This window comes from Candida dubliniensis, chromosome 7, assembly GCF_000026945.1.
Source record: "Candida dubliniensis CD36 chromosome 7, complete sequence".
NCBI classification, from domain to species: domain Eukaryota; kingdom Fungi; phylum Ascomycota; class Pichiomycetes; order Serinales; family Debaryomycetaceae; genus Candida; species Candida dubliniensis.
The window spans coordinates 763,417-780,630 of NC_012866.1; the positions used below are offsets into that span (position 1 = coordinate 763,417).

The window sequence follows — 17,214 nt, forward strand, 5'->3', positions numbered from 1 at the left end:
TAACCCTTGATACCGATGAATATATTTTATTTTTTATTTTTAATTTCTTTTCGGAATTATGGCATCCAGTATCTTAAACTTAAAACCCAAGTATCTGTTGTAATATCTAAGTTTGTGTATTGGATTTATACATAAACGAAATTTTGAAAATAATAATCAATACAAACTTACAATGCATCTGAAAGAAGTCTATCAATCCATTAAGGGGCTATTTGATAAAGCAATCGAAATATCGAAGAGAAATAACTACATTCGTTAAAATGATGGCTTTATGTTTTACATATTATTGGTTTATTGCTTTTGTTGTTCAAATGGAGAATATATGAGATACATTATTTTCATTAAATTAGAAAAATAAAATAAAAAAAAAAATGCCGTGGAGTCTATTATGTTTTGGAGTTCTAGGGAAAGAGACCTGACAAATGAATGGGTTTTAGAATGATTTCTACTATAAATAAGTGAATTCCATTTACCGGAAAAGTTTTCTTGTTGATCCTAACTTTTTCACTTCTAGAGGAAAGAAACTACCGTAGTCAGTAACAATAAGATACATTAGTTTGTGTAAACAATGATGAACAGGGAGGTGAATAGATGGGTTATGAAACTGAATAATTGACCAAACATATTTGATAGTATTTTATTTTTTTTTTTTTTTTCAAACATTTAGCATTGGAAACATATTTTACAGGGAATAGAAGGGAAATTACACAAAACCAAAATAAAAAATAAACTAGTACTACTAAATTATCATCATTATCAACAATTTGGGTGTACATGAAATTTTTATACTTCTACAACATGCTTTTCTTTTTGGATTAGCTTTTTCTATTTTTTGTTTGTTTGTTTGTTGTTGCAATTTGTGAAATAAGAGTTACGTGTTTTTAATGATTGAAGGTGGTAGTAGTTGTGGACTCAGATTTGAATTAACATTTGATCCGTTTCCGTTGAAACTTGGGTGCAATGACAAAAGTTTATTCTGAAACCTTAGTTTGTATATTTACGTGAATAATAATTGTTAAACAAATAGAAAGGCACTTTGAAAGAAGTATCTTTTAGGCGACAAGCTGCAGAAGGAAAGCGTCAACAGTATGGAAAGCTAACTTGAATTACTTTAATACTTTTTTGATAGTCTATATTTTCCTTTGAAAAAGTACTTTTAGTTTGTGACATTTTTCCTTGCCTACAATATACAGCCCAAATGGTTCTTTTTCTTTTTTAGTCCAACTTTCGTTAGTGTGTGGATAGAATTGTCACCACCATTATCATACACATTACTTCCACTTGTCTTAAACCCACAACACTTTTAGTTCTTTGCATCATACTGTATGCTTTCTTTTATTCTTTATTTTGTGTCAGTACAAAATGAAGTGAAAGATTTACTATTGATGATAAATGCAACAACGATGATCGCCCGGCAATTGCGTAAATAAGCCACAAACAAGGCGCATGAATACATTAAACAGAAAATGAGGCAACAATAATACATTTTATGATAAAATTTAGTATGATTTTGATGTGCGTGGAGGAGGGATCTTGCATTAAAAATCGCCATTTTGAAAAGCAAATCTTGAATGCTCATCCTAATTTCTATTCAGTTCTCGAAAGTTGTATGACTTTGTAATTGGTAAGAACACCATTACTAAACATTGCACTATTGTGGATTGCTAAACAGATTAAAATATTTGTTAATAGAAAATAATTTAGTTAGCTTGAATTTCAACAGGTCGTCGCTATAAAGGTAATAATGCAGATCATGTTAATCAGTCATGCTGCTGACGTTATAAAAAGTCATATTGAGACAGTTACTATTGCCAGTCTACTAATCAAAATTATTGAAGCATTAATTTGTGCCATACGTATTGCCAATAAACACTACCAAGTGCTAGGATTGGTGGTAGCTACTTTCAGCATAACTATTTCACCAACCAACATCAAACCCTTAGTCAGTATTTCAAGGTTTTTTCTATTTCGTTTTCCTTGTTTTAGTAATTTTCGTTATTTTTAGTTTCTCGGATTTGGTTTTGAGTGTAATTTGAAGGTTTGAAATTTCACTTCCCCCAATTATTTTGAGAATCAGTATATGTATGGTGGTCTAATTAATTAATGATTGTTGAAAAGTTGAAAAAAAAAAAAAAAAAATATCGTAAGTTTTCAAGAATAGTAAGGCCATTGAAAAAATTCCCGAATACAGTAATTAATGGTTTTTGGGAATCATTTATTTGGTTTATAATTAAGTATGGCTTTTGGTTTTTATATTGATTCGGTTATTGGACTGTGAAAAATGTAGATGCTAAGTTTATGTTTATTCAATTTTACCTTGAAAAAGGATACAACCCCAAATTTATGAGACATCTAAGAAGAGTATATAAAATCTCAAAAATGCCTTATTAGTAATTTATTGCTTTTAATATTTTAAACGTCGTTTTTGAATATTCCGCCGGAGCCACGGTGAGGTGATTGCGTTTATTTTTGTTGCATTTTTATTTTTTCGTTTTTAATGCGACATTGCTTAATGGGGGATTGTTTAGTATTTCAAGCGATGGTGATGATTCATAAATCAGCCCAAACGCAAAAGTTTTGGTTCATTTTTGTTGATGGTTGCATTTCTTTATGTGCTCAAAGTTTAATATACATCGTAATTATTGTAGCTATGATTGCTTTTTGTTAGTGGAAGAATTGTAGCCAATTTCATTAGGGAAGCGCATTCAGAATAATTAACAGATTGAAAAATGAAAAATATAAGTAAGTTTGTTAGTAGCCCTGGTAAATAATATTTGAGACAATTAATTGTTACTGGATTGGGCTAACCTTCTCCCTAAAACTCACGAGCAAAGATGTCTTTAGGCGAATATTTTAAGTGAAATTGCTGAATGAAATTTAATGAAATTTGCTACTACTATTTAGAACAAGAATCAAAGGTAGTAAACAATATTTATTGACATATTTCCATACATTATACATCGCCTTCCACCAATTCAATTTTTATCTTTCGTATAGGTAAACTGTTTAATTTATAAATGGTAATAGTTAGGCTTCTTTTTTTTTTATTTTTTGGTTTCGTAATCTTAATTAGTCGATTGATATAGCCAACATCTTTTGTGTCATCTTTACTTCTAACCCTCAACAAGTTAAGAATATTAATGAGTTCAACAGAATTGACAAGCCATTAATCTGTCTAAAATAGTTGGATAAATAGGGGTTTTTGTTTGATGGGGTATCTTTGTTTTAACTAATTGATTTAGGGTTGTCTGGTCTTTATAACTCTTGAGAGCATTTTACTATTTACAATAGTCTTTGTGTTTCTCTTGCAGCCTTTCGTAAATTCCAGAACAGTTGTTATATACGACAGAAAAATCTAATTTTGTGAACGTTTTTCCTTTGGTCACTTTAATTAACTAACCCTATAGAATTTCAAAAGCAATAGCAAATAAATCGATTGAAATAGTTATCATATAAATTTAAACAACAAATACCATCTTTTTTCCTATTTTGTACTCTTTGGTTGTGAATCTTTGTATAGTCCTGATAATATTATTTCCTTTTCTTTTTAGAATGTGCAATTGTTAATCTAGCAATCCGTTACAATAATGCTACAGGTAACAATATTCTTCTTGATGAATGAATTATACATCCAGGACAGAGCCATGTAATGCACGAAGAAAGGAACAGGTGAGAAAAATAGTAGTAACAAAATCAAAAAAAAAAAAAAAAAACAATTAATTATTAAGTTGATTAGTAATCGTGGAGAAATATGGTTAGATATCGGATTGTTCGTTTAAAATGGGGTCATGTATCCCTTGTTCAAAACCAGAGGTTTGTAGTTGTCCTATTTCTTATAAAAATTTCAATGTGAGGTATTGGTAGCATTGGTGATTATTTCCATATTGCGTAAAAGAATCAAATAACTGAAGGACTGAACTAAATTACAAAATATATGATGCCCTGCAAAACATTAATTGAGTATCAACAAAAACAGAACTATCTTAATAAATTAGTCTTAATGTTTAGGGTGTTAAAAGGAATATAGCAAAATGCAGTCTTTTTCAAAACTTCATTCGTTTAAATTATACCATGGCTGTGGTTCTAAACAAATAGAAACCAACTAAACCTATACAGATTTGATTTTGAACAACATTTTTATTTTAATGAAAGACACTCTTCAAAATTTGTAGTCACTTGCTTAACTAGAAGTGGCAGCAACAGTAGTTTAACAAATTCTAACCTTGATATTGTACTGTAGATTACTGGATTTCTATTCTTCCACAAATAATTTATTCTGTGACTAGTGTCGCATTAAAATTAGAAAGTTGTAATACTGCTTATTTGGAACTGTTATTTAGGTTTGTTTAGAGAAAATTGATAATTTTCATTACTTGTAATGGCTAGGTTGTATACTTTTTTGAAAAAATTGGAAGTGATTTTGAACAAAAAAAAAAAAAAAAGAAGGGGCACTCGTATAAACTCAATTTCAAATGTAATTGGAATTTGAACGAACAAGATTTCCACAAAATTAAATTGCAAAACCCGTTACTTGGGGTCGATACATATATTTTTCAGATAGTTAGAGAAGAATGGATTGCAAATATTAGTTCTAACTGTGTCTCGTGCAACAGTATCAAACTTGGAAGGATTAAAGATTTGGAAAAATTAACAGCTTAATTTCATGACAATGTTAATAAACGTAGAAGCAAAGATATCAATAATACGATATGGATATGTAAGATTACACATGTATTCTGATTCGGATTAAATTTACTTGTAGTGAAAGAACCATCGATAGATAACGGAAAAATTATTGCTCATCGGAAATATGCTATTCCATAGATAAGAAATTGAAGGACAACTGACAAGAAAGAAGCCAAAAATTTCCATCTCTCTTTTGACTCAATACTTTACAATTGAACATTATTTGTATTCAAAGTCCTTGTTCTCTTTTCCCCTCTTCATATTTTTCCGATAAATCCTCAACACAACAATTATACCCAACATTTTTCTTAACACCTAAATATAACGCCATATTCAAGTGTAACTTTTATTCTACCAAAAAATTTAAAACTACATTCAATGCAATAATCATAAAGCCATAAGTAGTTTATATAATTTGCAGAAATACTAACCATAAAAATGATGTATTTACTAGATAAAAACTTGGAATCATATTTCGAATGTTGCTGCGTATTAAAATCAAGGAACAAAAAAAAGAAAACACAAAGAAAAGCAACAACAATAGTAACAGTATCAACCGCTTAATTGCCTCCCAATAAAATCTTTTTAAGATCATCAACCATAATATTATCTTTTTGATCATCAGAACCAAGACCATGCAGCTTTATGATATCCAATGCTGCTTTGAAATAGTCAATCATTGAAGAAGAAATATTTGGGTATTCAAAGTTGTTTGATCTTTTGGTGTGTTGACAACCAGAAACAGTTTGTTTACCGTTAAATCTGTTAATAATCCAAGTCAAAGCAGCGGGGGCCCCAACAACAGTTTCAGTGACGTGGCCATTACTACCATCTTCAGCAAATTCCAAAGAAGAAATACCAGCATCACACCAATTTTGATAAGTTTTTTGAACATTGACGATAGGGACAATTTTATCAATTGTACCATGATAAATAAATATAGGGATTTTTGGTACTAATTGTTTTTGGTAAACCAACCCATTATTTTCGACGATTTTGGCCACTGTTGGGTTTTTTAAAATATCCCAACCAGATTTGAAGATTCTGTTAGAACCGGACAAAAAGTGAGTACCAACATAGGCAATCACACCATCAGCCAAGCAATGACTGTCAAATTGATCAAACACAGACTGTTTGTCAGTATCACTTTGTAAGATTTGTTTGAATTCTGGATATTCATTTGCAATACCACCCAAGGCATTTGCTACAATTCCTGCTTTTGCAGTACCATCAGTTGCTTCTGCTGTAGCGGTGATGTTGGTAACAAATCCACCCAATGCAGCACCCAACAAGTTTCCGCTCAATTCAGGTGCATAGTTTGGTTGCAAAGCAGCTGCCCAACCTGAAGCCAATGAACCACCAGAGTATCCCCACATAACAACTTTAGCATCTTCTTTAATATTGGTGATTTTACCAGATTTCAAAGTTGCACGAATAGAGTTTAAAACAGCTTGACCAGATTTTTTACCAACAGTGAATGCCAGTTTGGGACCTTCATAATCTGGAGACACAACATAGTAGCCTTGTTCCAACAATGGTGCCAACAAGAGTGTTTCAGCTTTGGTGGCTACAGTGCTCACGGCTGAGCCAGTTTGGAAAGCATAGGAAGGAGCACAATCAAGTTTAGCGGAATCTTCATATACCTGATACGAAGCAAGCTTCGAAGGGTCAGCATTGAATGGTTCCATAACAGTAGTGACAATGACATTTGGATTACCGAATGAATCTTCAGATCTAACTAAGAGTTGCCACGAATTTTGGATTTTGAGGTGAGCAAATTTGCTTGTAAATGATTTTGGCATTGTTCTAGATTGTAAAATATCACCGACAGCAGCTTTTTCAAAACCTGCTGGAGCATTATAGAAGGAATCTTTTGATGGTTTGGTTGGAAAAATAAGACCAGCATAGATCGGAGCAGCTAACAAGAATAACAAAAACAACATTTTCATATTGATGTGGGTAGAAATGAATACAGTAAAGTGATTTTGGAAGAAACTTACAGTGTATTTATAGTTTTTGAAGTTGGTAAAGATAAGTATTTGATAGAAAACTTCAAGAATTAGAGAATACAGTTTGAAGTGTTACAACAACAACATCCCATTATCCCCCATTTGAAATCAAAATCTTACGATAATTCTTCAATCCTATTATTACTATATAAATGTGTGATGGTATTAACCTGTTACAATTTACAAATGAAAATGAATACTAGCTAGTACGTGGAGGAAGGGGGATGATAAATAAAATATGTTCTTTTAAATTAAAAAAAGCCAATGTTCATATTGCAAAAAAAAAAAAAAAAAAAAATAGAATTGATGTAAATTCCATTGTTATTGTTGGTATTTCATACAATTATAATTGTTATTTCTAGAACAAAGAAATGGAGCAACACTTTGATCAGACTAAAATTAGATGGAATTCTTTTAAACGATCATTTAAAATTAGCTGATATAGATTTTGTTATTCTCCAGAAACTATTGTTTGAAGTTGAATCAAACTGAATGGATACCATTACTTTATATTAGCATTCAAGAAATAATCCGATGTACCTGATGAATATCTTTTGCGCTTATTCTCTATCAGTGGAAGAGGTTTTCCACTTCCTCCACTTGCAAAAGGCTGCTCCCAAAATCAATAACAATGGTGTATTTTTCCAAGTATCAAATTGCTATTGTTCCTGTTTTTCTTGGACATTATTTGGCGTTAACATTGGCTATATCGTTCCAACTGGCTTTTCCAAAACCCACACCCCAGTCAAATCAAAGTAAATGCTATTTTCATAGACCATTGTAGACGCCTTTGAACACTATCCATATTTCTTTGCCAGATACTTTAACACAATAGCTTGGATATTGACATGGACATACACTACAACGACATCCCAGTGATTGCACATGATGCATTTGAACTTCCCAATTTGTCTTATTATTGACAATTCAGGAGTTTAAATTTATCCCGAAAAATTGGAGAATATCAACTAAAACAATGAATAGGGATATATGATTTGTTTGAAAATAGAATAATCTGTTGACTGTTCTTGCAATTGTTTTCCTTTTTGCATCAATGCACAGTTCTCACGCCACTAAGTTCTCGGAACCAACAGTTGATTATAATTACAAAAATGCCTTGTCATGACCTGCTTGATCTGGTATTGATATTCTGAAACAAGAAAAAGGAGTTTGACAATGAGTATAGTGTTGTAAATTACTTTCTAATTGTCCATAATAAAAGTGTTACAAAAAAGCTGTAATGCCATAATGGTGCCCAAAAAGTTGTAGTAAAATAGTTTCAATCAATCTTAAATTACTGGAAAGCAATTATTTTGATAGTTCCAGCTAGAGCGAACAAGTGTAGACAAAGTAGGTGAGTTTAATCCATTGATACCAACACAGTACGGAAAGAATTCTAACAAACCATTGTAATTGAAAATTAACACTTTCATCTAAAGGACCAAAAAAACAAAAAAAAAAAAAAAAATTGGGCATTTCCTGCAGATGGCGTAATTGTTGTGGATGCAATATAAAAACAGTTCTCGAAGGCAAGAATGGAATAGGAGAAGGGGGAATGCGAGGATGTAGAGTAAAACAATAGCAACAATAGCAATTAGCAAAATGGAATGGAATGGTGTATAACTTGTTTACTTTGTTTATAACAATTAATAAGTGCAATAGTTGAAGAGAAAGTAATGTTAGCAATAATAATTTTTCAATTGCAACAACCAGAATTAACGAAAAGAACAACAAACCGGAACGATGGGTTAAAAATAGAGAGGACGTGAAAAATTACTAAATTTGTTCAAAGTTTTTTTTATTTTTTTTCTTTTGGTTGCAAAGTTTCAATCCATTCGATTTCCCCTCTCTTTACTTTTTGTTTGACGCATTCCTTTTTGCTTAGAAAATTGATGCTCTCTCCCTCCCTCCCCTTTTTTTTTATGTTTGTAGGACAGACTGACTGGAGGTAGTATTCTTTATCCTCATTCCTCCAGTTATCTCCTCCCCCCTTTTTTGACTTTAAGCCTACAAAGGGATAGAGTTTCATGATTGTTTCAATACTCTTCTATACGACAGTCATCCCAATTCAGCACAATATTTTCTTGCAGATTGTCTACAGTTTCCCCTTTTCCATTCATCCATCGTTCTGGCGATTTTTATTTTTGTTTTGACACATTGGCCATTTTTTTTGCCACACCATCTTAACACTAATCCTGTTATTAATTCAAGTGTAACCGTAGCCGTTTTAAAAGAGAGGTAAAAAAAAAAGGGGGGGGAGAGAAAGGAGGGGAGGCGTAGTAGAATGTTGGTTGCTCAACAGTTTCAATTTAAATGAGTGTACAGTTTAACAGTGTGGCTATGTTCAATGGGTGCAATAAAGAAGGAGTAGTCGCAATGCTTGGAGGGGGGGGAGGGACGACACTTCTCCCTCCAGCTCATCTCTAAATTCCCCTCTCTTTTCCGACTAATTGGCTCGAAGGAAGCAAAAAAATAACAAAACGAAGTCAAAAAAAATAGAGGCCAGTGAAAATATTTAAAAGGGAGGGGAGGGAAAGAAAAAAGGAGGAGGAGATTCTTAGTACTAAACAAAAGAAAAGAGGAGAAAATGAACCACAAGGGAGGGGAAGATTTTAGGATTCTTGAATAGATAAAGAAACCAAAAAAAAAAAATACACGCACATAATATAAAATCTAATTTTTCACATACATGCACGACGCATCTTAAATATATAAATAAACCTTATCAAGATTGCAAAAAGAGATTTTTTTTTTTATTTTTCGATTTCATTCCATTGATTTTAATCAATTCTTTCATAATTCATATAACTATTCCTTCTTTCTTTAATCCTTAATTTCTTTTCCAAGTTTTCAATTTTTAATTTCTTTAATACACCCCCCCCCAATCATTATGTTGAGATCTTTAATCAAATCATTCAAACCATCTACATCTTTTTCTTCAATTATTTCCCCTAATTCTACTACTTCTTTAAGTACCAGTGCATTGAAACCATTGACAGTATATCATAATTCAAACTTGTTAGTATCACACCATTTAGTGGCTAAATTGAATAATTTCAACTCAACCACTGATTCCCCAACTAATAATAAAATAACCTTCAATTTGAAAACTAATGAACAATTATCGGAATCAGATTATAAATTTATAATTGATGAATGTTTATATATTCATCCTGACAATAAATCAATCTTATTACAAATTTTCCATAATAAATATCATACAGATAAAAAAAAATTGATTAAAGATTTTGCCTTACATGATTCAATCTTTGAATATAACAATTTAATTAGTAATAATAAAAGTTATCCATTGATTATTGATTATAATCATTGTTTGATTGCTAATGACGATGCCTCATTTGATAGAATAATGATGAATTATTTAACTTGTGGCATACAAAATACTACCAGTAGTAGTTCTACAACTGCAAGTCATGGTTTTACAGCCAATGGTAATGGCAGTGGTAGTGGTGGTAGTAGTGGCGGTAATAACAGTACTGGTACTGTTAAATATAATGATTTGGTTCACCCTCATATGGCTGAATTTGCTGATTTGTTTTAAAATACATAATGTGGTGGCTTAATTGTTTTGCTTAGTTTGATTTTCACTTTAATAATTTGATAGAATTCCTATATACATAACTTTAATTAATAAATCTCGCTTTTAACTAATTCTTTACATATACTTAATCATCAATTCTCAAGAAGTGACATTATATATACATATATATGGTTACAAATTATTAGTTGGTTATACATTTACCCAGGGATTACCACACATACAAGTACGTTGAAATACCATAGTCCATAACCCTGTGACATCGCCCACAAGTGAAACTGCTCGGCATCGAGTACACACTCGTAACTTTTCTCCCTTTGGTAAACAACCACTTGCAGGACTGTCAGAAATTATCAATTTCCGTAATGCATCAACAGTGTATGGCGGCACGTCCTTTTTATTAATACCAATATTCAACCAATCAGTATCATAAAACATCAATTCAGATAATTTTGTTTCTCGAGAAATACTAATAGAATATCGATCAAGTATCATATTCGATAATTCTTCAATAATGGTATTACTGATTTTAGTAGTGCCATCATTATTGTCACTTTCATCTATTCCTTTTATCAATAATTTTTGTTCAAATTTCAATGCTGAGTAAGGTTTATTGGTTGTAGTGGTGGAATTACCATTGACATTCCCATTGATGGATTTATTTGCTGCTAATATCTTTTGTGGAACTTCTTTATTCAATAATGCATCACACTCACGTAAATAATTTTCAAATAAATTGACAGTTATTGGTGAATTATTTGATATGGAAAAATACCGATTTAATGATTCTTTCATTGGTGCAAATAATTTATTAGCATCAGTTAAATCTTTATGCAATTTTTTCAAAATTTCATGAGTTCTACCCATAGCAGAAATTGCATACATTAAAAAAAGTCTCGATACTTTATTTAAAATCAACGGTAACACAATTGAATTGGATAAAGTGAGTTTACTAGTAGTAGCATTACCATTATTCAAAAATTTATTTTTAACATAGATCAACTGTAATAATTCTTGATTCAAATACACCAATAAATCAATTAACCATTTGAAATTACCAATTATCGACATGATACATTCCCCTCGAGTAATTGAATCTTGTAATGTATCTTCACTAGGTTTTTTCTTCGATACTTGTCGATATATACTTGATAAAGTAAACATGATTCCCAAACTGGCACTTCGAAGATTCAATACTATCCAAGCAATATCTGAAACAATATAATTATTGGGCAAATGCGGCAGTTGTTGAAATTCACCAAGAATTAATTGTAATGATAATAATTTTTGTAATGATGCATTGTTGGATAGTAATTTATCAAGTGATTCTTTAGTAATGGTATCTAAATGGAAATTAATTGCCTTGTGACATTCAATAATCACCAAATCACATAATTGTTTACCAATTCTATGTTTAGTGGTGGTATCTCCGTCGACCACTTTTTTAATTCGACTGATTTCTGATTGGATCAATACTAATAAATCATCAGAACACGTACTTGTATACAACGCAAATGCATAACGATGGGCAATTTCCACCGAGGTATAATATAAATCTTGAGGATCAGTACCAAAATGATCAATTCTTTCCATTGGTTTCAATTGTAAATTGACAGTGTCACCATAAATTTCAGTGTAGACAACTGAAGACATCGTTGGAGAAATCGCCAACACTAATCGGTTTCTATGAGATATTGTCGGAAATTCAAATCCTTGATCGAAAATATTTGATATTAATTTTGGCGGATAATCATTGTTGTCTATCACCATCTCATCACCAGTTGCATTGTTGCTATTGTTCTTGTTGTTAACAATTTTCCAAGAAGTCGTATCTATGACATCAACAGTACCATCTTTATAAATAATTGAAAAGCTTAAATCTAAAAACCCACTAATGACCGATTCAATATGTCCCCTTCTTGTTAATTTGTCTTTATACACTAATCTGACCGACGATTCATCACCTTTCCAATCGATTTTCTTCTCTACACCTAAATTATAGAATGCTTGTGATATAGGATTTTTCGATGTTTCACCACCATTAGTAGCACTAGACAAATTGGATTTTTCTAATGCATATCGATAAATGACAGACGACCCATAGGTGATCAAAATGCTCAAATTTGATTTCGGATCAGGGTTACTTGATATAATGTCAATTGAAGAAAGCTCTTCAACTGTTAATTTCTGAGTCCCAGATACTACCAGTGGTGATTGTGATTCCTCGAATTCTTCCTTGAAACATTGATTTGGCTTCATTTGGTGTAATTTCTTTACAGTCAATCGAGGTGGTTTTTGTGCTTCCTTTGGAGTATGATAATGCTGATCTAATTTTTGTCTCTTGGCTGATTCAACAAGAAACCCCCAATTAATTTCAATAGAATAAACATTGATATCATTACTTAACGAATCCCATGCAGTAACTATAATTTGCTTAGAATTATTGAATCCAATACTTGCCTTTTCAATAATCGAAATATTATCAGTTAAATTACAAGATATTTTATGATATTCCACTTTATGTTCACCTTGGTAAAATAATATAAATTGACCATTCTTTCTTAGTGCCACACACGCTTGCTTTGTTGGAATTGGATGACATACTCCATATGGTTGATACTGATTGATTCCGTAGCCATAAATAGACGAAGAAGAAGAATTTGATGAAATGGTTGTAGGATTTTCAACAAGTCGAGTTGCCGCTTTATTAAGAATTTGAGGCTTTTCAATATTTAACCATTTAAAAGCTACTATTGATGCCCCTGGATTAACTATTGAATTAATATCTGGATTTATAATATCTCTATAAATCATCTCCATATGATTATAAGATGTCAATTCAAAGCTTGGTGTGTTGATCAGGGAATCTGCATGACCATTAGTCCCAGTTCCGTTGCCAATTTGTTTTGTATCTTTATTTTGTTCAGTAGTGCCATCAGTTTTAGTAATTGAAGTTGTGGCACTGGTGGTAGTTGAGGGAATATGATTAGGATCTAATAACCCTACCCCAGCCAATAATATATAAAAATTCCCATAAATATCAGAAACAGCTAAATCGGTGTTTAACGACCCCCAGGAAACCAAAGACAATTGAGGTAAAAAATTATTCTCAAGTTTGATATTTATAGGTTCTGGTGATGCCAATTGCCAATTTTTCCCATCGGAATTCTTAATATAAGTTAATAATAGATTACTATTGTTATTGTTTGTTGTGGATGTGGTTGTGGTAATAGTTGGAGGAATATATGCAATGAATCCGTTACGGGACCACGAGATCAAATTAGACGCTTTTGGAACTTGTTCAAGATATCTACCAATAGTTTGCTTGTCAATTTGGGCTGCCATGGTATGACTTGGTTGTGTTGATTGACTTGGTGGGTTGCATGAAAAAAAGAGAGAATTGAAACAGAGCATTTTTTTTTTTTTTTTTGTTCTCAACTCATTTACTTTTCCAACTGAGAACTTGGTGGTGCTGGTAGCCAAATTTATAAACCCACCTATTCCCATTCCCATCTACATTCACAAAACAAATCATAACAACTCATATTATACAGAGTTTCCAGTATTTAAGTTCTTGTTTTTTTTTTTTTTTTTCTATATTATTTAAATACTATTCTACTATGCTTATAATTCACCAGGGACAGGGTATTTACTGACCCAACTGACAACTTCTTTATCTAATTGTTTAACTTTATTACTTTCATCAGCCAATTGTTTAAATGACGCTAACAATTCCTTTGGTACTTTACCTTGTTCTTGAGCTTTTAATTCAATGGCAATGTTGACAGCTTGATCAATGAATTCAGCAACTTTATCAAATTCTTCTGGTCCAAATCCTCTAGTGGTCATAGCTGGGGTACCAACTCTTAAACCTGATGGGAAAAGAGCAGATACATCACCAGGAACAGTGTTTTTGTTGGCAGCAATGTTCGCTCTTTCCAAAACAGCTTCAACTCGAGCACCATCGATGTTTCTTGATCTTAAATCAACCAATATCAAATGGGTGTCAGTACCATCAGAAACCAATTTGAATCCCTTGGAGACCAATGCATCAGCAAAATGTTTAGCATTGGAAACAACTTCTTGTTGGTATTTAACGTATTCTGGTTCTGTACATTGTTTTAAAGCAACTGCCAAAGCAGAAATGGTGTGATTATGTGGACCACCTTGATGTCCTGGGAAAACTGAGAAATTGATTTTTCTTTCCAATTCGTATGGAATTTCTTTTCCCTTTTTGGTTACCTTTCTAATTCCTTTTCTAAAGAAAATCATGGCTCCTCTTGGTCCTCTTAATGATTTATGAGTGGTGGTGGTGACAATATCAGAATATGGGAATGGTGCATCAGTAACTCCAGCAGAAACCAATCCTGAGATATGAGCCATATCAGATAATAAGTAAGCTCCAACCTTATCGGCAATTTGTCTCATTCTTTTATAGTCAATGACACGAGAATAAGCTGACGCACCAGCAACAATTACTTTAGGTCTAAACAATTGAGCATTTTTTTCTAAAGTGTCGTAATCAATTATACCAGTTTCTTCATTCAATCTGTATGGCATGGTTTGGAAATATTTGGAAATATATGAAATCTTGGTAGTGTTGGTTTGATATCCATGAGATAAATGACCACCATGAGGTAAATCTAATCCCATGATTCTGTCACCGACTTCCAAAATGGCACTATAAGCATACAAATTAGCTGGAGCACCAGATAACGGTTGAACATTGACCCCCCATTGAGATGGATCCAACCCGAAGGCTTCTAAAGCTCTTTTTTGACATAATGCTTCAGCCTTATCGATTATTTCATTTCCCCCATAGTATCTTTCTCCAGGGTATCCTTCAGAATATTTGTTTTGCATTTCTGAACCCAACAAATCCATAACTGCTTTAGAGGTAAAATTCTCTGATGGGATCAAAGTAATTGAGTTCTTTTGTCTGATTCTTTCTTGATTCAAAATATCAGCCATCTCTGGGTCAACCTCCTGGACAGATTTTGAAATCAATGCTTGAGCAGAAGGAGAAATGGCATAAGATCTTCTTGCAAAGACTGGCAAGTTCTTGGATGGAGCTCTCACAGAACGACGCAATGTTGATGAAAGCATAATGTGTAGAATAGTTTGGTTCGGAATGGGGGGTTTGATGGAAAAATTTTCCAGAGAGTTTTGAAGTTTTTTTTTTTTTTTTTTTTTAGTGAGCCTAACAAGTTTTTATAACAATGCGCAAGGGCTCAACAACAACAACAACAACAGCAAGTAGAAAAAAAAAAAGTTCGATGAATCATCTCCGAAGGCACGTGACAATGGGGTAAACAAAGAAGTCAAAAGTTTAAAAGTGGAGTCCAAAAGGAATAGCTGTCACACACTCAGCCAATATTACCGCGAATACAGGCTGATAGGATCAAGTGCGACATCTAGATAATTACTCAACATCTTACAAATGATGGACAATGACTATAAGTAATTATCTACGACATTTTAGGGTAACAGAAATTTAGTGTAAGTGTAATACTAATTGGTGGACACACATCCGTTCTATATTGCACATAAACTACATTATTTAAGAAAAATATTTAGAAATAGTAAAAGAATTATTTTATATTATATAGGTTTAATTAGAGAAATGAAAGTACCATGTACTTGAGTACATTTTAGATGAATATCATCGCTGGTAAAAGGGGTTAAATGTGTAACCATTCATTGAAAATGGTTCAACCGTAGTTACAGGAATTGAACACTAATGGAAATCCCTATAAAAATTACTATGTTATAAATTAGTTTAAGTTAACTGCTGACCGTATGCGCTGAGAAGTGCTACGTCAGGACAATAGTCAGTGCACCCAGTTTCACCCCTTATCAGGGGCTAGGTTTTGACTCTGAAAGACCTTCCATGATCAATGCCACAAGTTATGTTTTCTATCCCACCATCACTACCACAATATTGTATAAGACTAAACCATTTGTCATTAAAGAAGTCATTAATTTTAATTCGCCTCAAGGGATCTTGCTCAAGGATTTGACTCGTTAACAACAATGACTCAACTGGGAAGTCAACAAAATGTGGTTCTTGCAGAAATTTTGTTTGATTAACAAACAACTGAAAATCCGAATTATTCCACATAGCCAGCTCCCATGGTTGCTTTTTGTTAATCAAATAACATAAAATTATACCCAAAGACCATACATCACTTGATTTCCCATCATACTGTATTGATGAATATGTTTCTGGGGCTGTGTAACTTGCTGATCCTACTAACCCACGAGACAATTCGTTATGGTTGAGTTTTTGAGCAGTTGCGAAATCAATCAACTTAATCAATTTAAAATTTACATCAAATACCACATTCTCTAATTTAAGATCTCGGTGACATATATCCAATTCATGCAAGTAATTGACGGCATTGGTAATTTGTTTCCAAATGCACAACATTTCACTTATGTTGAAAATGTTTGTTTGCTTGATTATCAATTGATTTAAATTGGCAGTACCCAACTCCAAGTACAATTTTATGGTTGATCCGGAAATCGATACATCATAGTCGTAAATTTTAATAATATTACAGTGTGATAGTTTTGAAAGTATCAAATATTCATACAACACCCGAGTTTTATAATCCTTTTTGGATTCCCAAGTATCTTTGGTATGGTATGTTTTCACTGCATATTGGAAATGTGGTAATGTTTTAGATTGATACAAGTCGACTGATCCGGTAATCCCTTTCCCTAGTTGGCTTGACTTTATATCTTTTCTAGAAAATTTATACTCCGAGTTTTTGCTCTCATTTTTGAATACTTTTGTTAAGCCCATTATATGAAATGGGTTTTTTCAAATTCTTTATTTACATCTGTGAAGTTTTTTAATATTTCTTTTGTTGCCGTTCCAAATTTTATGTCCGTGCGCAAGATATATTTTCTGCGATCTTTAATTTGATAGCCCAAATGTGCTACAACTCACCTTGA

The 17,214-nt window shown here is 32.3% G+C and overlaps 5 protein-coding genes across 5 annotated transcripts, besides 1 other annotated feature; 1 reads left to right on the forward strand and 4 right to left on the reverse strand. All coding sequences in view use genetic code 12, as the record gives it.

Annotated features, from left to right (window-relative positions):
- Nucleotides 1–5,246: 5,246 nt before the first annotated feature.
- On the reverse strand, nt 5,247–6,629 carry LIP4 (lipase precursor, putative; the record flags this gene model as incomplete). The annotated part of the gene is made up of 1 exon (XM_002421461.1): nt 5,247–6,629. One exon carries the CDS (start codon nt 6,627–6,629, stop codon nt 5,247–5,249), a length of 1,383 nt encoding a protein of 460 aa, XP_002421506.1.
- A 2,956-nt stretch (nt 6,630–9,585) lies between these two features.
- CD36_72960 (conserved hypothetical protein) lies at nt 9,586–10,257 on the forward strand (the record flags this gene model as incomplete). Its single annotated transcript, XM_002421462.1, has 1 exon — nt 9,586–10,257. One exon carries the CDS (start codon nt 9,586–9,588, stop codon nt 10,255–10,257), a length of 672 nt encoding a protein of 223 aa, XP_002421507.1.
- Nucleotides 10,258–10,446: 189 nt separating this feature from the next.
- CD36_72970 (RNA polymerase II mediator complex subunit, putative) lies at nt 10,447–13,599 on the reverse strand (the record flags this gene model as incomplete). Its single annotated transcript, XM_002421463.1, has 1 exon — nt 10,447–13,599. One exon carries the CDS (start codon nt 13,597–13,599, stop codon nt 10,447–10,449), a length of 3,153 nt encoding a protein of 1,050 aa, XP_002421508.1.
- Nucleotides 13,600–13,878: 279 nt separating this feature from the next.
- Nucleotides 13,879–15,360, reverse strand: CD36_72980 (glycine hydroxymethyltransferase, putative; the record flags this gene model as incomplete). Its single annotated transcript, XM_002421464.1, has 1 exon — nt 13,879–15,360. The coding sequence occupies one exon, from the start codon at nt 15,358–15,360 to the stop codon at nt 13,879–13,881; it is 1,482 nt and encodes a 493-aa protein (XP_002421509.1).
- Nucleotides 15,361–15,610: 250 nt separating this feature from the next.
- Nucleotides 15,611–16,081: a mobile genetic element.
- A 36-nt stretch (nt 16,082–16,117) lies between these two features.
- On the reverse strand, nt 16,118–17,062 carry CD36_72990 (serine/threonine protein kinase, putative; the record flags this gene model as incomplete). Its single annotated transcript, XM_002421465.1, has 1 exon — nt 16,118–17,062. The coding sequence occupies one exon, from the start codon at nt 17,060–17,062 to the stop codon at nt 16,118–16,120; it is 945 nt and encodes a 314-aa protein (XP_002421510.1).
- Nucleotides 17,063–17,214: the final 152 nt, after the last annotated feature.